Consider the following 17888-nt stretch of genomic DNA (forward strand, 5'->3'; position numbering starts at 1 on the left):
AAGAAATAGGACCTTTTTTTGCCAAAAAAGAAAACTGTAATGAAGCATGACTGCTGCAGCATTTAAAGCCTGGTGTGAATTTTCTGTCCGGCATGTTTCTCCTATTACCGGAAAATATAGGTGTGAAAAAACATACCCACTCTGAAACATGTGGAGCGAAATTACATGTAGCTGTAGCTGCCAAGTCATGCTGTAGCTGTCAAGTCATGGAAAATCGGAGCCCAAAAAATGATGAGGTAAAGAAATAAATAAAAGGGAGTCTCTTCTGCCTTCAAATGAAGGGAGGAGGGTTGTCAATGTCTGTTCAGTGGTTTCGCTACATGCCTTGCCTGCATGCTTGAAGCCTGGTGGTGGAGTTCTAACATCAAGCATGTTAATTTGTGCTGAGAAGTCTCAAACAAGAACAGATGCACTAGGGTTACACGGACACCAATAGGCAACAAACTCTCACAACCAACGAACTGTTAAGATCACAAAACCACTATACGAAGGTTAACAATATTGGATCATTGTTGATCTCAATCAGAAACACAACAAATGTGCGCACCCTGGACAACACCACAAAGTGTTGGACTTCTTAAATGAAGAGAGAAAGAGAGAATGAAAGAGAGAGAGAGAGAGAGAGCAAAAGCAAGAAAGAAGGAAAGAATGAAAGAGAGAAAACGAAGGAGAAGAAAAACTAAGAAGAGACACAAGAAAAGTAAATAAAGCTGATGGGGAGCCGTGGAGGCAGTAGATATGGAGAACAAAAGGTGAGCATTAGGATCAAGAAGCATTGAAACAGAGGAGCGTAAAAAACAAGCGGATTTATTTATTTTTATTTTTATTTATTTAAACACTTGTTAAGCGCAGCAAAGGCCCGTGGGCATCTTGGCGCTAATGGAACAAAGTAATGAGCAGGAAGCTGGGCATAGAAAGACAGTAAAGACAAAAGGCATTAACAGGGACTAAGAAATAAAGACTACCTGCATAGGAAGTTCCAACACCATGCTGACAATCCCTTCTCCACTGAAGGCAAAGTGGAAGCCCTCAGACAAGCGGATCCTGCACAGGAGACAAAACAGCAGTGTTTGCTTGTGGGCTATTAACACAACAATGCAGGTTCACAGCATTACTGGGCTGCTAAACAACAATGTAAAACCACAAGCAAGAGATGGCATAAAACACACAGCTACAACAACTCAACCATGAAAAACCATGATCACAAAGTCTCTGCAAACAATTGAAGGAATTTATGGTAACTAGGTGCTCTGTGATGCATGTTTTGTGGAAACAGTGTCTTGAAGGTGCACTGGCAGTCAAAAGAGCAAGTTACTTCCAGTGATGCTCTTTCTGGTGGATACTCTACTTAACTGCACATTTCTTACCTTCTGAATTATTTGGTGCCAAAAAGGATCCAGAACCTTACCTGCAATTGCTCTCATGCTCAGACATGTGACACCACTAGCTTCGAGAGGTGACAACATGGAGTTATGTAAGGAACAACCTAGGTGCCCTGCCGTCAATTTTTTTAATAAACTATTTTGCACCCTCAGGCAAGGATCAGCCGTAATAGATTACAAACCGGACAGTGTGCAAAACCTAGCATGGGATCTTTTTAAAATACTAAATGTCTGCTCCAGAAAATGGAGGGCCGTGAATATCCACCTGAAAGAGTGCTGCTGAAGGAAAGTAATGTATTTTTCTGAAGGATACGTCTAAGCATAGAGTCCTCACCTTCTGAATAGATACCAAAGCAGTACCTTCCAAAATGCATAGGGTCGAAGAGCGGAATTCACACCAGAAGGTTCTGCAGAACTGCATAAGAAAAATGGCATTCTCTGCAAACCTGAGAATCGAGGCAGAAATTCAGATGGAAGGTATGCATGTACACCCATGTGGATGCCTGGAAGCTGCCAGTGCAGTTGCGGCAATCTTGGCTCCGGCAGAATGGACCCCGAAGATCTTTCGGAGACTCCTTCCTGACCAGAGCATGTATTTATGCACAGGACGATCCATCTGGACAATGTCTCTTTTCGAACTGCTTACCTTTTCTGGTGCGACAAAACCAATAAAAGTTAGTCATCCACCTGATGATCCTTATTGAGCTCAATTTCAAAACGAATGGCACTTTTCGGGTCCAATCAGTGAAGCCTTTATTTCTCCCTAAACGGAGAGGGCGGACAAAAAAAATGCAAGTAGAGTGATAAAATGAAGCAAGAATAACATGCACTGCTTCTGCAGGCAGAGCAAATCCACTCAACAGGTTCCACTCAATCTCCACAATTCGCGGTGCAGATTGTAGCAATTCAGGAGCAAAACTCTTTCCTCTTGTAGGGAGAGAACGTTTTCACAAAGTGGTAGACAAAGTAAAGGGCAAACAAACAGATGCAGGAGGTCTGAGTATCACACTCTCTTGGCCCAATTCAAGGCTCAGGATCTTCTTCAGAATTTGGGGTAGAAGACACACAGCTGGGACAAGAGTCCACTAAAGGCGGATTGAGTCTCCCAGGGAGCCTAAAGGCAGAAACTCCAGGTGCAGCACTACACATTCTCAGCAGTAACAAAAAGATTTGATGAAGATTACTTGGACCATCTCTTGATGCAGGAGCCATTCATAGTCTGCCAGAGAAAGTCTGCTTGGCTTCTCTGCCATGCCATTGACAGAGGTAAGCATCAGGTTCAAGACACCAGCAGCATCCGTGAGGCAGAAATGCTAATTAGCCTGAGCACTGCCATGCCGGAACCCAGGAATCAAGCCAGCAACATCAGGATTAAACATGAAAGCCTCAGACTCTATGTACGGATGAAAATGCCGTGCAAGTCACTGTGCCCAGGATGGTCCTTACGAAGGAAATCCTCTGCACCACCTGCAGATGGTATTTAAGCTTGTGGATTGATAATCCCAGGATAGCAGGGCGAGAGTTGAATGTAGGGGCTATGCAACTGACTGCAAAGAGCTAGTCCTTGAGGCACAAGAATACCTCTGTCCCTGACCTCCAAGATGGGCTTCAAATACCACCATCAGCTTATTAAACACATGAACACCTGGGGAACGAGGTGAGTCTAAACGCCGGCATACTAAAATGAAAGTGTTTTGACATCCCCATGAACGGAAACAAGCATTGGCATAGCCAATAGGTCTCGCCCTTGGGAACTTATATTTAGCCATGAGGCACATTATCCTGTTAATAATCCAGTCATTCCCATAATTTAAAGGAAGAAATTTTAAACCCAATGAATGTGCACATAAATGTATAAACATATAAATATGTAGAGACAGAACCAGCCAGGGGCATGAACATGTCCATACCGGATCATACCTAGTACAGTAAGGGCAGGTAGGAGCCGCTTTTGAAGAGGAGATCATGAAACCTCCCAAGGAGGTGGAAAAGGCAACCGGCAGGATGACTGTGAGAGAGACGGTGACCATACCTGTGAAGCTCTTGATCGGAACGAGTCAGCATCGCCAACATTACCGCCAAATGCATTGTGGGACTTGAAGGAAATAGAGACGGGTCAGTTGACACTCCCGTATGCTCTGTCTCCACAGAGTCGTGACCCGGAAGTCGACATCGGAGTCCCGGAAAGGAAACAGCATGAACCAATGAAAAGAGACCTAGATCAGGAGGCGGTCTCTTGGAGCAACAAGGACGAGGACGGACAAGGAAGGAAGAACGCCGAACGCCGAGGAGAGCCTGGGAAGGACGCCGTGGAATTCCAGAAGGATACGGAGCCTGCCGTGGACCAGGAAGACGACGAGTCGGGAGACCGGTGGACCGAGGAGTGGTGGTACCCGCCGGAGGAAGCTGAAGAGCGGCCGCAACTCACGGAGAGAGTTGCGGCGGAGCCGGTGAGTGGGGCGTACTCCGGGGACTTGGGACTTGGGTAATGTCCAGAGGAGGGTTGCGGGTGGAGTTGTTATACTCAAGCCGGGAGGGGGGGTAGCAGACTAACCCCTGATTGATGCTTTGCTTCTACGCGATACTGCGTACAGATAACTACACTTTGATTTATGGACTTGGCATGTCACAGCCCCTCTTATGTTTGCCCAACCACGATAGCAGACCGTCCCATTCATGATTTGCCTTATTTCCTTTCCCCCGAGCACATTTCTTCCATAGCTCACCCTTCCTTCACCTATGGTGTGGTGACCGGTTGATTATAACCCTAAAGTGTTAGAGTAACTGACGGCTCCCTTTATTTCTCTCTTCTATGAGCCTCCGGGGAGACCCCATCCTGTCCGAAGAAGAGGAGTCGGTAACACCTAGGACTGGCCTCATCTCATCAAGCAGTTCAGAAGAAGAAGAAAACCTGGATAATAAACCATCTGTATCGCAGAATATTCCCATTACTACAAATAAACCACTTTCTTTTGGATAATATATACAGCCTTCTCGCCTGTTTGTTAAACCCGCTCTCCCACAATTACCATGGAGTAAGAAGATGGCACCAGGGAAAAACATAGAACACCGTACAACGGACCACCAAGCGACGCATGGAGCCCCCAGGGTCTCCAGGCCCAGGTGAGATAAGCAGAGCTATATAATAGCATACAAGTACCCCACAAGGAGTATGCACACCCCAACAACGGGGAACACCTCTTAGGGTAATAAAGCCAAGCCAAAAGAGCGCAGTAACGAACCAAACCCATGAACATGAGTTTCGAGCAGTATGACATTACAGAGATGAACCACCGGCTCAATACCACAGTCAGCGGACAAGACACAGCAACCTGTGGAACATGGCCACAGCAGGCCAACAGTCCGCTCAAAGTAAAACACATCCAAGGGATGCCAATAAAAGGGTAATCACCCTTGACCACAGAAAAAGAAGACGTATGGCTCACTGCCCATGTTAAACACAGAGCGCATCTAAAGAATGCAAAATGAAAAAGTACCACCACGGAAGACACGCCTAAGAAGACCTAAGTGGGAGGACGAAAGCCCGCAAGGAGCCGGTGAACCGCTGATTCAGTGTGAGCATCAAACAGCAAAACCCTATCAAAGGGTAAGTCAACCAGTCGCTCCCGGATATTTTTAGGAAAGACGCTATCTCGCAACCAAGCGTGAGGCCTTAAAGCAACAGAACCCGCCATAGCTCGGCCAAAAGAATCCACAGTATCTAAGGCTGAGCGGATTGTGAATTCGGCAAGGTCGCGGCCAACCCGGACGAGGTGAAGGAGATCAAGGCGAGCACCTTCTGAGGTGGCAGAAAGCAAAGACTCTGCAGAGTCCCACAGGGAAGAGGTAGCCCGAGCAAAAACACACACTGTATTTAAGGACTGTAGGGCTGCAGTAGTGGATGCAAAGATGTTCCTACCCCATGACTCGAACCATCTGGACTCCCGAGAGGGAGGAAGCGTTAGTGGGGGAAGGGAAGGAATGGAAGTCTGCAACACAAACCCCTGCGCATCAGGGTGCACAAAAAGACAAACAGGATCATGCGGAGCTGGATGGTGGCGGTGCAAAACTGAACGAGCCACCAGGGCACCTGAAACAGGCCGAACTCAGGCACCCAAAAGGGAAGCCTCAAAGGGTAGAAGCGGCTCCACATTCCCGGACCCATGGTGAAGGACATCAAGCAAGGGGTCCACAGACAAGGGGGCAGAAGGAGGTTGCATGTGAGTGACCAATGAGACCGCTCTCAAAAAAGCCGCACTAGCCTCGGTAGCCCTCCGCGGAGGGGACAACAGCTCATCAGTGGGGGAGCTGACCCTCCCAAGACACTGAGGGTGGTACCAATGCCCCACAGAAGGGAGCCCTATTGAAGAATGAGGATCTGGATGGGCTCCTGGGGAGGCGAAGAGCCTGCAGGATCTGGGAGCTCCTGAGGAGGCTCCACAAATTCCAAGGGGGGCACTGGCAACAATACCTCCGGCGGCGTTGGGCGTGAGGGCGGTGCTGAACTCTCTCCATAGGCCTCTAGGGAAGAGTCCACAACCCGGCGTCGACACCGGGTGCCCGGAAGGCCGGGTTGTGCTCAAGGCAGGATTATGAGCACCAGCTACCACCTGCGACGCCAAAGGGAGCCCAGCGTGGCAGAGGCGCCATGGGTCATAGAGGGGGACCCAGCTGGGCCGTGCCCTGACTACACCCCATCTCAGACGTTCCTGGAGGGCGAACCCGCCGGCGAGTCCATCTGGGATTCTACAAGAAGCGGAGGCCCAAGGATGCCCCAGGAACGGGAGAGGACCAAAGGGAGGCCTGCAAAGCCGCGGCATATGCCACCATTTGGGCCCGAGTAGCCTCCACACCCTGAAAGGGCGGTTAGGAGGGCGGGGGCCAACTGTCAGGAGGGTGCGTCCGGAATGTTGCAGGAACCAGTGCCCCTGACAAGAGAACAAAGGGAGGTCGAAGACTTCGGCGACAAGCGCCTCGACTTACCAAGTGGCGAATAACGGACCCCAGAATGCGATCGACGGCGTAACCGGACAGTAGAGGGACCTGCCGGTGATGAAGAGGCCGGGGGACGAGACGACTCCGACCGGGACAGCCGTGCTGAAAGAAGCTTCATACGGCGCTCCCGCCGAGACTTCGGCTTCATCTGGTAGTAGGCTTCACAGTCCGTGGAGTCATGGTGCTCGCCCAGACACCACATACAAATAAGATGCGGGTCCGTCGCGGACATCTGCCGCGAACAGGAATTACAAGTTTTAAAGCCTGAAGTCATCGCACACTGTTTCGGACGCGAAACATCGAAAAGGAGGACTGAAAACAGGCCAGAGGAACCGCTCACTCCAGATCCGCTTTGCAAGCGGAACAGAAGGAAACTGATGTCATCGCGCCGGGAGGGAGTTATATGACCTCGCTGACGTCACGTACATGGAGAAAGTCAGGGCGGGGTCATGTGGCGCCCTCCACCGGCACGCAGAGGTGCTGCTGCAAAACATTTCCGGATCCAGTCTGACGCCTGGGGATTTTCTAAGGTGAGGAATCTGCGGCTAGATGGCTCTATCAGATATGAAAGTGTTTCGACATCTCTATGAACTGAAACAAGCATTGGCATAGCCAATCGGTCTTGCCCTTGGGAACTTATATTTAGCCATGCAGCACAATATCCTGCTAACAATCCAGTCATTCCCATAATTTAAAAGAAGACATTTTAAACCCAATTAATTACTAGGCAAGTGGTGCATTATCTACGTATCTAGGCGCACCATGCACCAGCAGCCCTACTATGTCAGCCGTTTTGAGTGCAACATCTGCAAGGACTGGTTCCTGGAGGGAGCTAGGGGCTTGAGGCGAGCACTGAAGCTCTGGAGTGGATGATGTGACCCGGGTTGACCTCCCTGCGGGAAGCGATGTGCAGAAACCACCGCTTTGCATGGAGGAGCCGGAATCTAAGATTCCAACACGATGACACCACAGCTGTGAAGTGCCCAATTTCATTGCTGTTTTGTTGTTGGGGAAAAGGAAATAACGATGAGAACGTTTTAAAGGAATAACATGCAGGAGTCTGTTTCCAGGCTGATTCCTACATGTTTTTATTCTAAACTTTCACATGGCGGTAATAGCTACTTTGAGCAGCAGACATACCGGAATGAAAAACAAAAACGTTAATTGTGAAGGTGCCATTACTCCTGTGACCTCCCCTCTCCTTACTGCCATGAGAGGGTTAGCATCTCTAGTCATCTCTCATTCCACCTGTTACTGTGGTCAGTCACCTAGCAGCCATCCAACGCCTGTTGGCCCTCCTGCGGTCCTCAATGCTCCTCTTTTGCCTAGAGTCCATCGAGAGGCATACTCTAACAGTCTACTATATTGCTTCATCCAGCCTCTCAAGTTCTGGCCTCTGCCTGCTTGTCGCAGGCCTGTGAGGCCCAATTTACACGCACACAGAAGAGGCCTCAGGTCCCCCTCCGTCCAGCAGGTGTTGTATTAATGCACCTACAGATCTTGCTCCGCAGACGAGCTGATTGCGTCGAGGGTCTAGGTGCCTACTGTGGCGCAGGGAGCTGTGGCCTAACTCTAGTCTGGGAGCATCAGAGGCACCACTGCACATACTGCTTCAGGCTCGGATCTCCCCCCCCTCTCACACTCCTGGCGAAATGGACGAAACACTTCAGCCAAGGGCAGTCTAGACCACATGTTAGATCCCAGTTGCACCCTATTTCAGACAGAAGATCACAGAGGAGGTGCTAGAGGATAGGTCACTGGGTCTTACTGTGATTTTAGCATCCCAGAAACGGACTGATTACTCATAGATGAAAGCAGCCCTTTTTGGAAGGTTTAATCTGACCACAGATTAGCATTTAAAAAAAAACTTTCCAGCATTTCTACGCAGAATAACCAGACATTATGGAAGGGTTGATTGGACCATAAATGAACTGCCACTTTTAAAGTGCTGGAGTAAGTGTAACCTGGCGCAGGCAAACCTCTAATTTCTGCTGAGAACATCCTATGTTCAGAAAGGCTTTGAAAACTCACTTGTTTGCAAAAACCTGCTGAACTACCCTGAACTCGCCTTAAGCAATCAGTCACAAGCGCTGCAAGGCCTCCAGGTAGTTATGCGCTATACAAGTGTAATTTTTCATTTCATTTCATGTATTTATTTTGTAGAGTTACATTAACATGTTGCTGATGGAAAACTGCTTGGCGCTTGCAAGTTTGCTAAGACACCTGCCAGGCGGGTCATCATGAAGGTGCAGAGGAATACACCTCAATAGGGCACATTTTTACACTGATTCACTCATAGATGCCAAAGTTTCAGATTGGTAAGTGTGGCGTTTCATAATTTAACTGTAATAATGGGTGGCATTCACACAGTCTGACTTGGTTCAGTTTTCAGTAGCCTGCTGTTAGGGCACTTTAGTTCAGTGACGTTCTTAGTTACTAGTTGCTCAAATGGGTGTAATATCTGATATTTATAGGTTTCCCTCCTCTTCATTGCTTTATCTTGTTCATGAGAAAGTGTCACTCAGTCATTGAAATGTCAATCGTAATTACACTGAAATTATGAAAATGTCACACATAGCAATCTGAAGCCTTGGCAGCTATGCTACTTCTACCACACACAGCCCATCTGAACATCTCATAATTCCATGCCACACAATTCAATTATAAATAATTTAACCCTACAACATTCCATACCACATAATTACAATCCTAAAAATATAAAATCCTTTGTAGTGGCTCACACAAAAAAAACCTTCCTTTGTTTCTATTTCTCAAAGCAGCTACATAATTAGATTGATTATTTCATGTGTCTCTGCTTGTGTTCGCCGGAGAGAGCACGCCAGATAAATTAGCACATAGCAGGGCCTACAAAGACAGATAATATGCCCTTGTGTTTCCTACGAAGCCGTGTTTGACATTTGGCGCTGGCTAGCAAACCTGACTTTGCTTTCAGAAATAACAGGTGGCGCGCTGGAGTGTTCGATCCCAAAAGAAGACGCATAATGCAGGGCTGTTTGTATCGGTAGAGACGCATCGTGCAGGGCTGTTTGTATCGGTAGTATCTCAGCTTAAGTTCTGATGCTTCCTGTTATCTTTCACCGCTAACAAAATAGAGCGTTCTCTGAGTCATGAGTTCCAATCCTGCCAAAGCAGAAAAGCTGCGTAATATAAATTGAGAAATATTAGCAGGTGTGACATATAGCGCTTAACAGCAGATATGCGTTATGTAAATATTATTTTGGAAGTTGTGTTTTAATTTGTGTATTAGAGCCTGGCGCAACGATTCTTACTTCATAAATGTTGATTCGTCCTAACAGCGTGCACGCGCCTCCTTAAGTGAATCTCAATTTATTTCAATATGCTCCGGCAATCTGTATAAAGACCAATAGCTCCCCTCCAGTGCAGCGGGAGCGCGCACGCCCCTGAGCGCAGGAACCATCGCAGCTTCATGATTAATTCAAGACTTGGAGTTAAGAAAACAGTGACGTCAGACTGCCCCAAAGAGGTTCCATGTTTGTTCACCTGACAGGTTTCTTGGTTGCTGTCCACAGAACCGCCTCGTGTCCCGCAGCTCCCCCACCCTCCAGTGCCCCCCAAAACACACACACATGGGCTGGGACGAGATAATACAAACACAGCCGGCGCCTCAGACCGAGCTCATGAGGATGTGCACTAACGCCTCCGCAGCCACCGCCGTCGTGCGCACAAGAGTCACACACGTGAGATGCGCGCTCACTGCCCGGACCCCACAACCCCAAGGGTCACACACGTCACATGCACCCCCACTGCTGTGACCCCACGACCCCAAGGGTCAAACACGTGGTGTGCCTGCGCAGTGGTGCACTCAGAGGTACTATAAGATGCATCTTCCTACTCATGCACGCAGAGAACACACGCGAGTTAAACCCTCACAGCTGAGTCCACAAAGATGATAGTGAGAAATGGACTTTCACGGTCATGCACTCAGTGAAAGCGCAGGGTCTAGAGTCTGTCACACGGCTTCGCCACACCTTCACAACAATGCTTGTGAAGCCCGGTCATCTGCTAACCAGAAGTTAAAAGCAAGCGACACTTCAACCGATCAAAAAAATGCAAGTAACTGGAGAGTGCTGAATGCGCGCCCAGCATCTGGCTTCCATTACCACGGCCCCTGACAGCTGGCAATTGATTAATTATAGCCTTCTGCTGAGCGTGTCCGCACGGAATATGCAGGAAGTGGAGGGAATATGCAGGAAGTGGAGCAACTCTACAGACTATGGCCTATTGCGTGCTGCCTTGTAAGAACACAGCCATGCGAGGGCCAATTGCCATGCAGCTGCCATACATAACGAACAAAATTCACCCGCTTCTCTGGAATTCGTAGGTTAGATTTTCGAAGTCCTCTCAAAAGGACTCTGAAGCCACACCCACTTCGTGGGATGTAGGCCGAGCCCTAAAAACGGATATGTCCACTTCACTCCATACCACATAATTCCACATCACATAATAACATTCCACACAAATTAATACAACTCCAAACCATATAATTACACTCCACACAACACAATTCAACTACACGTAATTCCACTTCAACCTATATAATTATACTTCACACCAACTATTTACACTCAACTCCAAAACACATAACCCTCCACAAAATACAACTCCGCAACATGCTGCATATTTCCACCCCGCACAATTATACACCACACCATGCCACATATCGCTTATCTGGTGGCCATCGTTTTTGCCTGCACTCTGTCGCCCCCATCCCCCCCCCATCCTAACATTTCTCATAACAGAAGAGGGATCATTTACAATCAGGTGGGAACCAAAGGTCCCACAGTTTCTGATAAATTTTCGGAATTTTTAAGCATTAAAATGCGATGAAACCTTATTATCCATATCTATACTACTATTATAAAGAGAGAACTTGCACTTTTTGGTCAGGTAAACTCGGGAACCACAGCACCAATCACAACACCCAATACAGCGTTGGAAAGGGCAGTTGCAGCAGAAGGACATAGGCTATGCAGACGCCCACTATATACATTTAAAATGTACAAGAACCGTGCCAGCAAAGTAGTCCCTTGTGGGCGTGTCTGCATTGTGCTGTGGGTGTGTGCTGGGGGCGTGACAATCGCTGGGGACATTCCGTCACGAGTGTTGTTTTTTCTTCCCAGGTTCTATACATTCCTGCTCCCTTTAAATAGTAATTCAGTGGAGGTCCCATTCTCTTAGAACCACCACAAGCACAGTTATGGGCAAAAATACAACTAAAAGGCCCTGCAAAGCATTATGGATGAAGCTTAGCATAATTTTTAGCATTCATGAAAGGGTTTCAATGTTTTGGAATTTTACTCATCAGGGACATCTTGGGACGACGAGGCGAACTGCAGCTTGATGTATAATATTTGAAATGCTATTGCATTTGCATCATCAGGGACATGAGGTGAACTGCAGCTTGATGTGTAATATTTTAAATGCTACTGCATTTGCCTCATCAGGGACATCTAGGGACCACGAGGTGAACTGCAGCTTGATGTGTAATATTTTAAATGCTATTGCATTTGCCTCTTGGGGACAACTGGGGAAAACGAGGTGAACTGCAGCTCTTTGTAGAATTATTTGGATACTATAATATTCACTTCCCACTGCTAATCTCATCCCATAATGGTTTGCAGGGGCTTGATCTCAAAATCATCACCTCTCTCACTGCTTGCTGGAAGCTAATTTCACTTTTGTGAAATGACTATATGCATTTTAGCATGTAGAAATACTTGTTATTTTACCTTGAAAATATGAGGTTTCTGTTTTAATAATTGGAAATCTGACGGAACGAAATATTGTGGATTTATTGTACCAAGTTTGTGCCAATTCCGCCCACCCCTACTTTAAATACCCTGCACCCCATAATCATAACCCACCCTTACTCTATAAAATACCCCAACACCCTTAAACAATCTTAACCCTATAAATCTACCCTGTACCCCAAAACCCAAACCTACCCCTAAACCCTAAAAATACCCCTGTACCCCAAAACCTAGCCCTGAACCCTATAAATACCCCTGTACCTCAAAACCCAAACATACCTCTGAACCCTAAAAAAACCCCTGTACCCCAAAACCCAAACCTACCCCTGAACCCTAAAATACCCCTGTACCCCAAAACCCAAACCTAGCCCATAACCCTTAAAATACCCCTGTACCCCAAAACCCAAACCTACCCCTGAACCCTAAAAATACCCCTGTACCCCAAAACCCAAACCTAGCCCTGAACCCTAAAAATACCCCTGTACACCAAAACCCAAACCTAGCCCTGAACCCTTAAAATACCCCTGTACACCAAAACCCAAACCTACCCCTGAACCCTAAAAATACCCCTATGCCCCAAAACTCAAACCTAGCCCTGAACCCTAAAAATACCCCTGTACCCCATGACCCAAAACTATATCTGAACCATTAAAATACCCAAACACCCAAAAACATATACCTCAGTACCCCAAAACATATACCCCTATACCCATACTTGCCTTATCCAAACATTTTTAAAAAACATGCTTTTACCATTCATGCATTTACAACGAATTTCGTTGTAAATGTATGCTTGGTAAAAGCATATAAAATGTAATGCCATGCGTTATAATGGCATTGCGGAGTCATGGTACTTTCGTAATGAAAGTATGCAGAGTGATGGTATGCGGAAAGAAATTTGCGGAATAATGGATGTTTACCCTCCCCCGTAAGTACATTGGTGGCACGGCGGCCCACATCTCCAGCAACATACTCTTATTTTGTCACCACCAATTGGAAAAATGCACAGGTCTCTCTCATTGATGCCCAGCACCGACATACACTTTTAGACACACCTCCCACCACAAGTTCTAGAATTGCGAACTTTAGAGATGGGGTGCTACGTTAGAATCTCGGCATCAGCTCAACATCCTGTGATTCCAGGCAAATCGCTTTGTCTCCCCGTGCCTACCACAAATCAATGCGTTCTTCTGTAATGTAAATTGCGCTCATGCCATGTTGTCGAGTTTGCGCTATACAATATTGCAAGGAAAAATAAAGTAGGGAAACTCGAGTTCACACACTACTGAACGCGCACTCTTAAGTGCATCAGCAGTGCACTGTGAATCGGAGCGTTTCACAGGCCTGTCACAGATAAGACATGCTATCAAAATGATATCCTACGAAACAATATACTACTGGCCGGGAGCAATTCATACCCGGACAACGTCGGGATGGGCTGCTAGTTAATATAATAAAGAGAGCCCAAACCTTTGAGGCGGGTAATCTCAGGAACCACAGCACCAATCACAACACCCAATACAGCGTTGGAAAGGGCAGTTGCAGCAGAAGGACATAGGCTATGCAGACGCCCACCATATACATTTGAAAGGTAAAAGAAACGTGCCAGCAAAGTAGTCCCTTGTGGGCGTGTCTGCGTTGTGCTAGGGGCGTGACAAACGCTGGGGGCGTGTGGTACGTTCCGCCCTTTATGCCATGTCTCATATCGTGTGCTAATCCCACCCTGCTCCCTTTAAATACCCCTGCACCCCATAATCATAACCCACCCTTACTCCTTAAAATACCCCAACAACCTTAAACACTAACCATTCCTAACCCTATAAATATACCCTGTACCCCAAAACCCAAACCTATCCCTAAACCCTAAAAATACCACGTACCCCAAAACTAGCCCTGAACCCTATAAATACCACTGTATCCCAAACCTACCCCTGAACCCTAATATACCCCTGTACCCCAAAACCCAAACCTAGCCCTGAACCCTTAAAATACCCTTGTACCCCCAAACCTACCCCTGAACCCTAAAAATACCCCTGTACCCCAAAACCCAAACCTAGCCCTGAACCCTTAAAATACCCCTGTACCCCAAAACCCAAATCTACCCTGAACCCTAAAAATACCCCTGTACCCCAAAACCCAAACCTAGCCCTGTACCCTAAAAATAACCCTGTACCCCAAAACCCAAACCTAACCCTGAACCCTAAAATACCCCTGTACCCCCAAACCTAGCCCTGAACCCTTAAAATACCCCTGTACCCCAAAACCCAAACCTACCCCTGAACCCTAAAAATACCCCTGAACCCCAAAACCCAAACCTAGCCCTGTACCCTTAAAATACCCCTGTACCCCAAAACCGAAATCTACCCCGAACCCTAAAAATACCCCTGTACCCCAAAATCCAAACCTAGCCCTGTACCCTAAAAATAACCCTGTACCCCAAAACCCAAACCTAACCATGAACCCTAAAATACCCCTGTACCCCAAAACCCAAACCTAGCGCTGAACCCTAAAAATACCCCTGTACCCCAAAACCCAAACCTAGCCCTGAACCCTTAAAATACCCCTGTACCCCAAAACCCAAACCTAGCCCTGAACCCTAAAACTACCCCTGGTTCCCATAACCCAAAACTATATCTGAACCCTTAAAATACCCAAACACCCCAAAACATATACCCATACTTACCTTATCCAAACATAAAAAACATCCTTTTACCATTCATGCATTTACAACGAATTTAGTTGTAAATGCATGCGTGTAAAAGCATATAAAATGTAATGCCATGCGTTATAATGGCATTGCGGAGTCATGGTACTTTCGTAATGAAAGTATGCGGAGTGATGGTATGCGGAAAGAAAGTTGCAGAATAATGGGTGTTTACCCTCCCCCGGTAAGTACATTGGTGGCACGGCGGCCCACATCTCCAGCAACATACTCATATTTTCACCACCCATTTGAAAAATGCACAGTTCTCTCATTGATGGCCAGCACCGACATACACTTTTTAGACACACCTCCCGCCACAAGTTCTAGAACTTCGAAATTTAGAGCTGGGGAGCTATGTTCGAATCTCGGCATCAGCTCAACATCCTGTGGTTCCAGGCAAATCGCTTTGTCTTCCCGTGCCTACCACAAATGAATGTGTTCTTCTGTAATGTAAATTGTGCTCATGCCATGTAGTCGAGTTCGCGTTATATAATATTGCAAGGAAAAATAAAGTAGGGAAACTAGAGTTCACACACTACTGAACGAGCACTCTTAAGTGCATCAGCAGTGCACTGTGAATCGGAGCGTTTCACATGCCTGTCACAGATAAGAAATGCTATCAAAACGAAAACCTACAAAACAATATACTACTGGCCGGCAGCAATTCATACCCGGACAACGTCGGGACGGGCTGCTAGTATGGTAATAAAGATGTGGGCTCAAATCATTTTATTCATATGCTAGATAATACATACATGATTTAAATCACATTTGAGGGTAGACCTGTATATATGTTTGTCGTCTTCTCATCTGATTCCCTTGCTTCTGCTCACCCTTGTGTCTTCTGTCCTATTGCTCACATAGTGTATAATGGTGGGATGCACACTTGTATGCACTTTCCCATTAACACAGTCTAGGAATTAGTATACAAATTCTTCTCACTTAATCCACCTAATCATTCCATACACAGAGACCCAATGGTGAAAACTAGGGGTAGAGGGTCTTTCAACAATCCTCTGTAGTGCAATGAATGGTTTCACATTTGTTTTAGTATCAGACAGCCTGCATGGCCCTCTTGTTCTAAATTCCTGGGCGACCATAAGGCACCCTTGTATTTTTTACTTGTAAATCCCCTTCCCAACCCTATAAGCCTTGTAAGAGCAAGTTTGCTGGTCATGTCTAGGCAAATGTTTTTCTTGGTATACACACTTAGACTTTGAATTGAACAGTGTTGTGCTGGGAGGGAAAAAAGGTGATTTGCTTAACATCAGAACTGGCACACTAAGAAAGCACCATCCAATTAACCAACAGACCAGAGCAGAACAAGCAGATACAAAACGGTGAAAGGGCAAGAAAGAACAACACAAACATCCAAATAACAGAAGGACGAAGGCACCCACATCCACAAATATCACTGCAACCTGGGAAATGGAACAGGAATCACCAGCACCAACCAGTTAGGGATAAGCTCAGTACCATCCACTGCTACGTGTATGAAAAACTTTCACCCCATTCCTCAAAGGGCATAGCATAAACAAAGAGCACAAACTTTCAACCAGCAAATTAATGAGATTAAGATCTACCAATACAAATACCCAAGCATTGAGAACAGGAAACAACACCACAGACATGAAACGATGGAATGAGAGAAGAAGATATCAGAACTTCTATCAAAACAATTGCAAAATGACAGTAGGAAACGCCAGTATAAACGCCACCAATAACAGAATGATAGTAGAACATTCCTGGAAAAACATCAAAGCAAGTAATTAAGTGAGAGCGCATGTACAAGCAGCTGAAAACATCTCCAATACCATGGAGATGTTAAAATGGGTAATAAGTGCAAACAGCAGCAATCATAATTAAAGCACACACTGGCAACAAAAATGGGATAAGAGCCGATGTAATAACAGCAACAATCACCATTTAAGCATACACTAACACAACAAGCATTTGCAATGCAATAGGTCTCGCATTAGGAAAGTTTGAGCTATTGAGATTGTAAATGACAAATTTTGTATTTATGTGTTGGTTTTGAAAATAGCTAAATTAATAGCTTTGTCATTTACTATTCCAATAGTTGTAACTTTCGCAAATCTGACACCTATAGCATTTGTAATGCAATATGTGTTGTATTTATTTGACTTAGATGTATTGATATTACAAATAGCTATGGCTTTTAATTTTTTTTAATAATTAACACTTAAATACAAGTTATTGTAATTTAAAATGGCAATAGCTTAAACTTTTGTAAATAACTTTTGTGAAGATTATGTTCATTGTATTTTATTGTGACGAAAATCCAAGAGCAGAAGTGAACTATTAACGTCTTTTTGTGACATTTGTAATAAAGCTTGAAACATTGAGAGAACATATTTGAACCAGTTGTTGTTGAATAGTTGTAGAGATTGATGCTGTGGTGGTGCTGAGTGTTGCTGTGGTGATGCGATAAGATAGAGTGAGTGCGATAGAGGGGGAGGGCGATAGATAGATAGAGAGGGGGGTAGATAGATAGAGGGGGAGGGCGATAGGTAGATAGAGGGGGAGGGCAATAGATAGATAGAGGGAGGGCGACAGAGGGAGGGCGATAGATGAAGGGAGGGAGAGCGATAGATAGAGGGAGGGAGAGCGATAGATAGAGGGAGGGAGAGCGATAGATGGAGGGAGGGAGGGAGGGCGATAGAGGGAGGGCGATAGATAGAGTGAGGGAGGGCGATAGATAGAGTGAGTGAGGGAGGGCGATAGATAGAGTGAGGGAGGGCGATAGATAGAGTGAGGGAGGGCGATAGATAGAGTGAGGGAGGGCGATAGAGTGAGGGCGGGAGGGTGATAGAGTGAGGGCGGGAGGGCGATAGAGTGAGTGAGGGAGGGTGATAGAGTGAGGGCGGGAGGGTGATAAGAGTGAGGGCGGTAGAGTGAGGGTCAAAACACCGACCTGTAAGACGAGCCCTTCTGGAACTGTCAGGTTGTCCAGTAGGCCAGTCCAATCCTGCATGGGAAGTAATCTCAGTTCTG

General features: G+C 46.3%; 1 protein-coding gene across 7 annotated transcripts in view; it reads right to left on the reverse strand.

The window, feature by feature from the left end:
- Positions 1-17888, reverse strand: part of SZT2 (SZT2 subunit of KICSTOR complex) — a 1033029-nt gene that overhangs the window by 801903 nt on the left and 213238 nt on the right. For all 7 annotated transcript variants that reach the window (XM_086953216.1, XM_086953214.1, XM_086953218.1 and 4 more), the window contains exon 17: positions 966-1044. In XM_086953216.1, the coding sequence (XP_086809342.1) occupies positions 966-1044 (79 nt within the window). The remainder of the gene's footprint in view (positions 1-965; positions 1045-17888) is intronic.

Source organism: Lissotriton vulgaris, chromosome 1_2 (genome assembly GCF_964263255.1).
Source record: "Lissotriton vulgaris chromosome 1_2, aLisVul1.2, whole genome shotgun sequence".
NCBI classification, from domain to species: Eukaryota; Metazoa; Chordata; class Amphibia; order Caudata; family Salamandridae; genus Lissotriton; species Lissotriton vulgaris.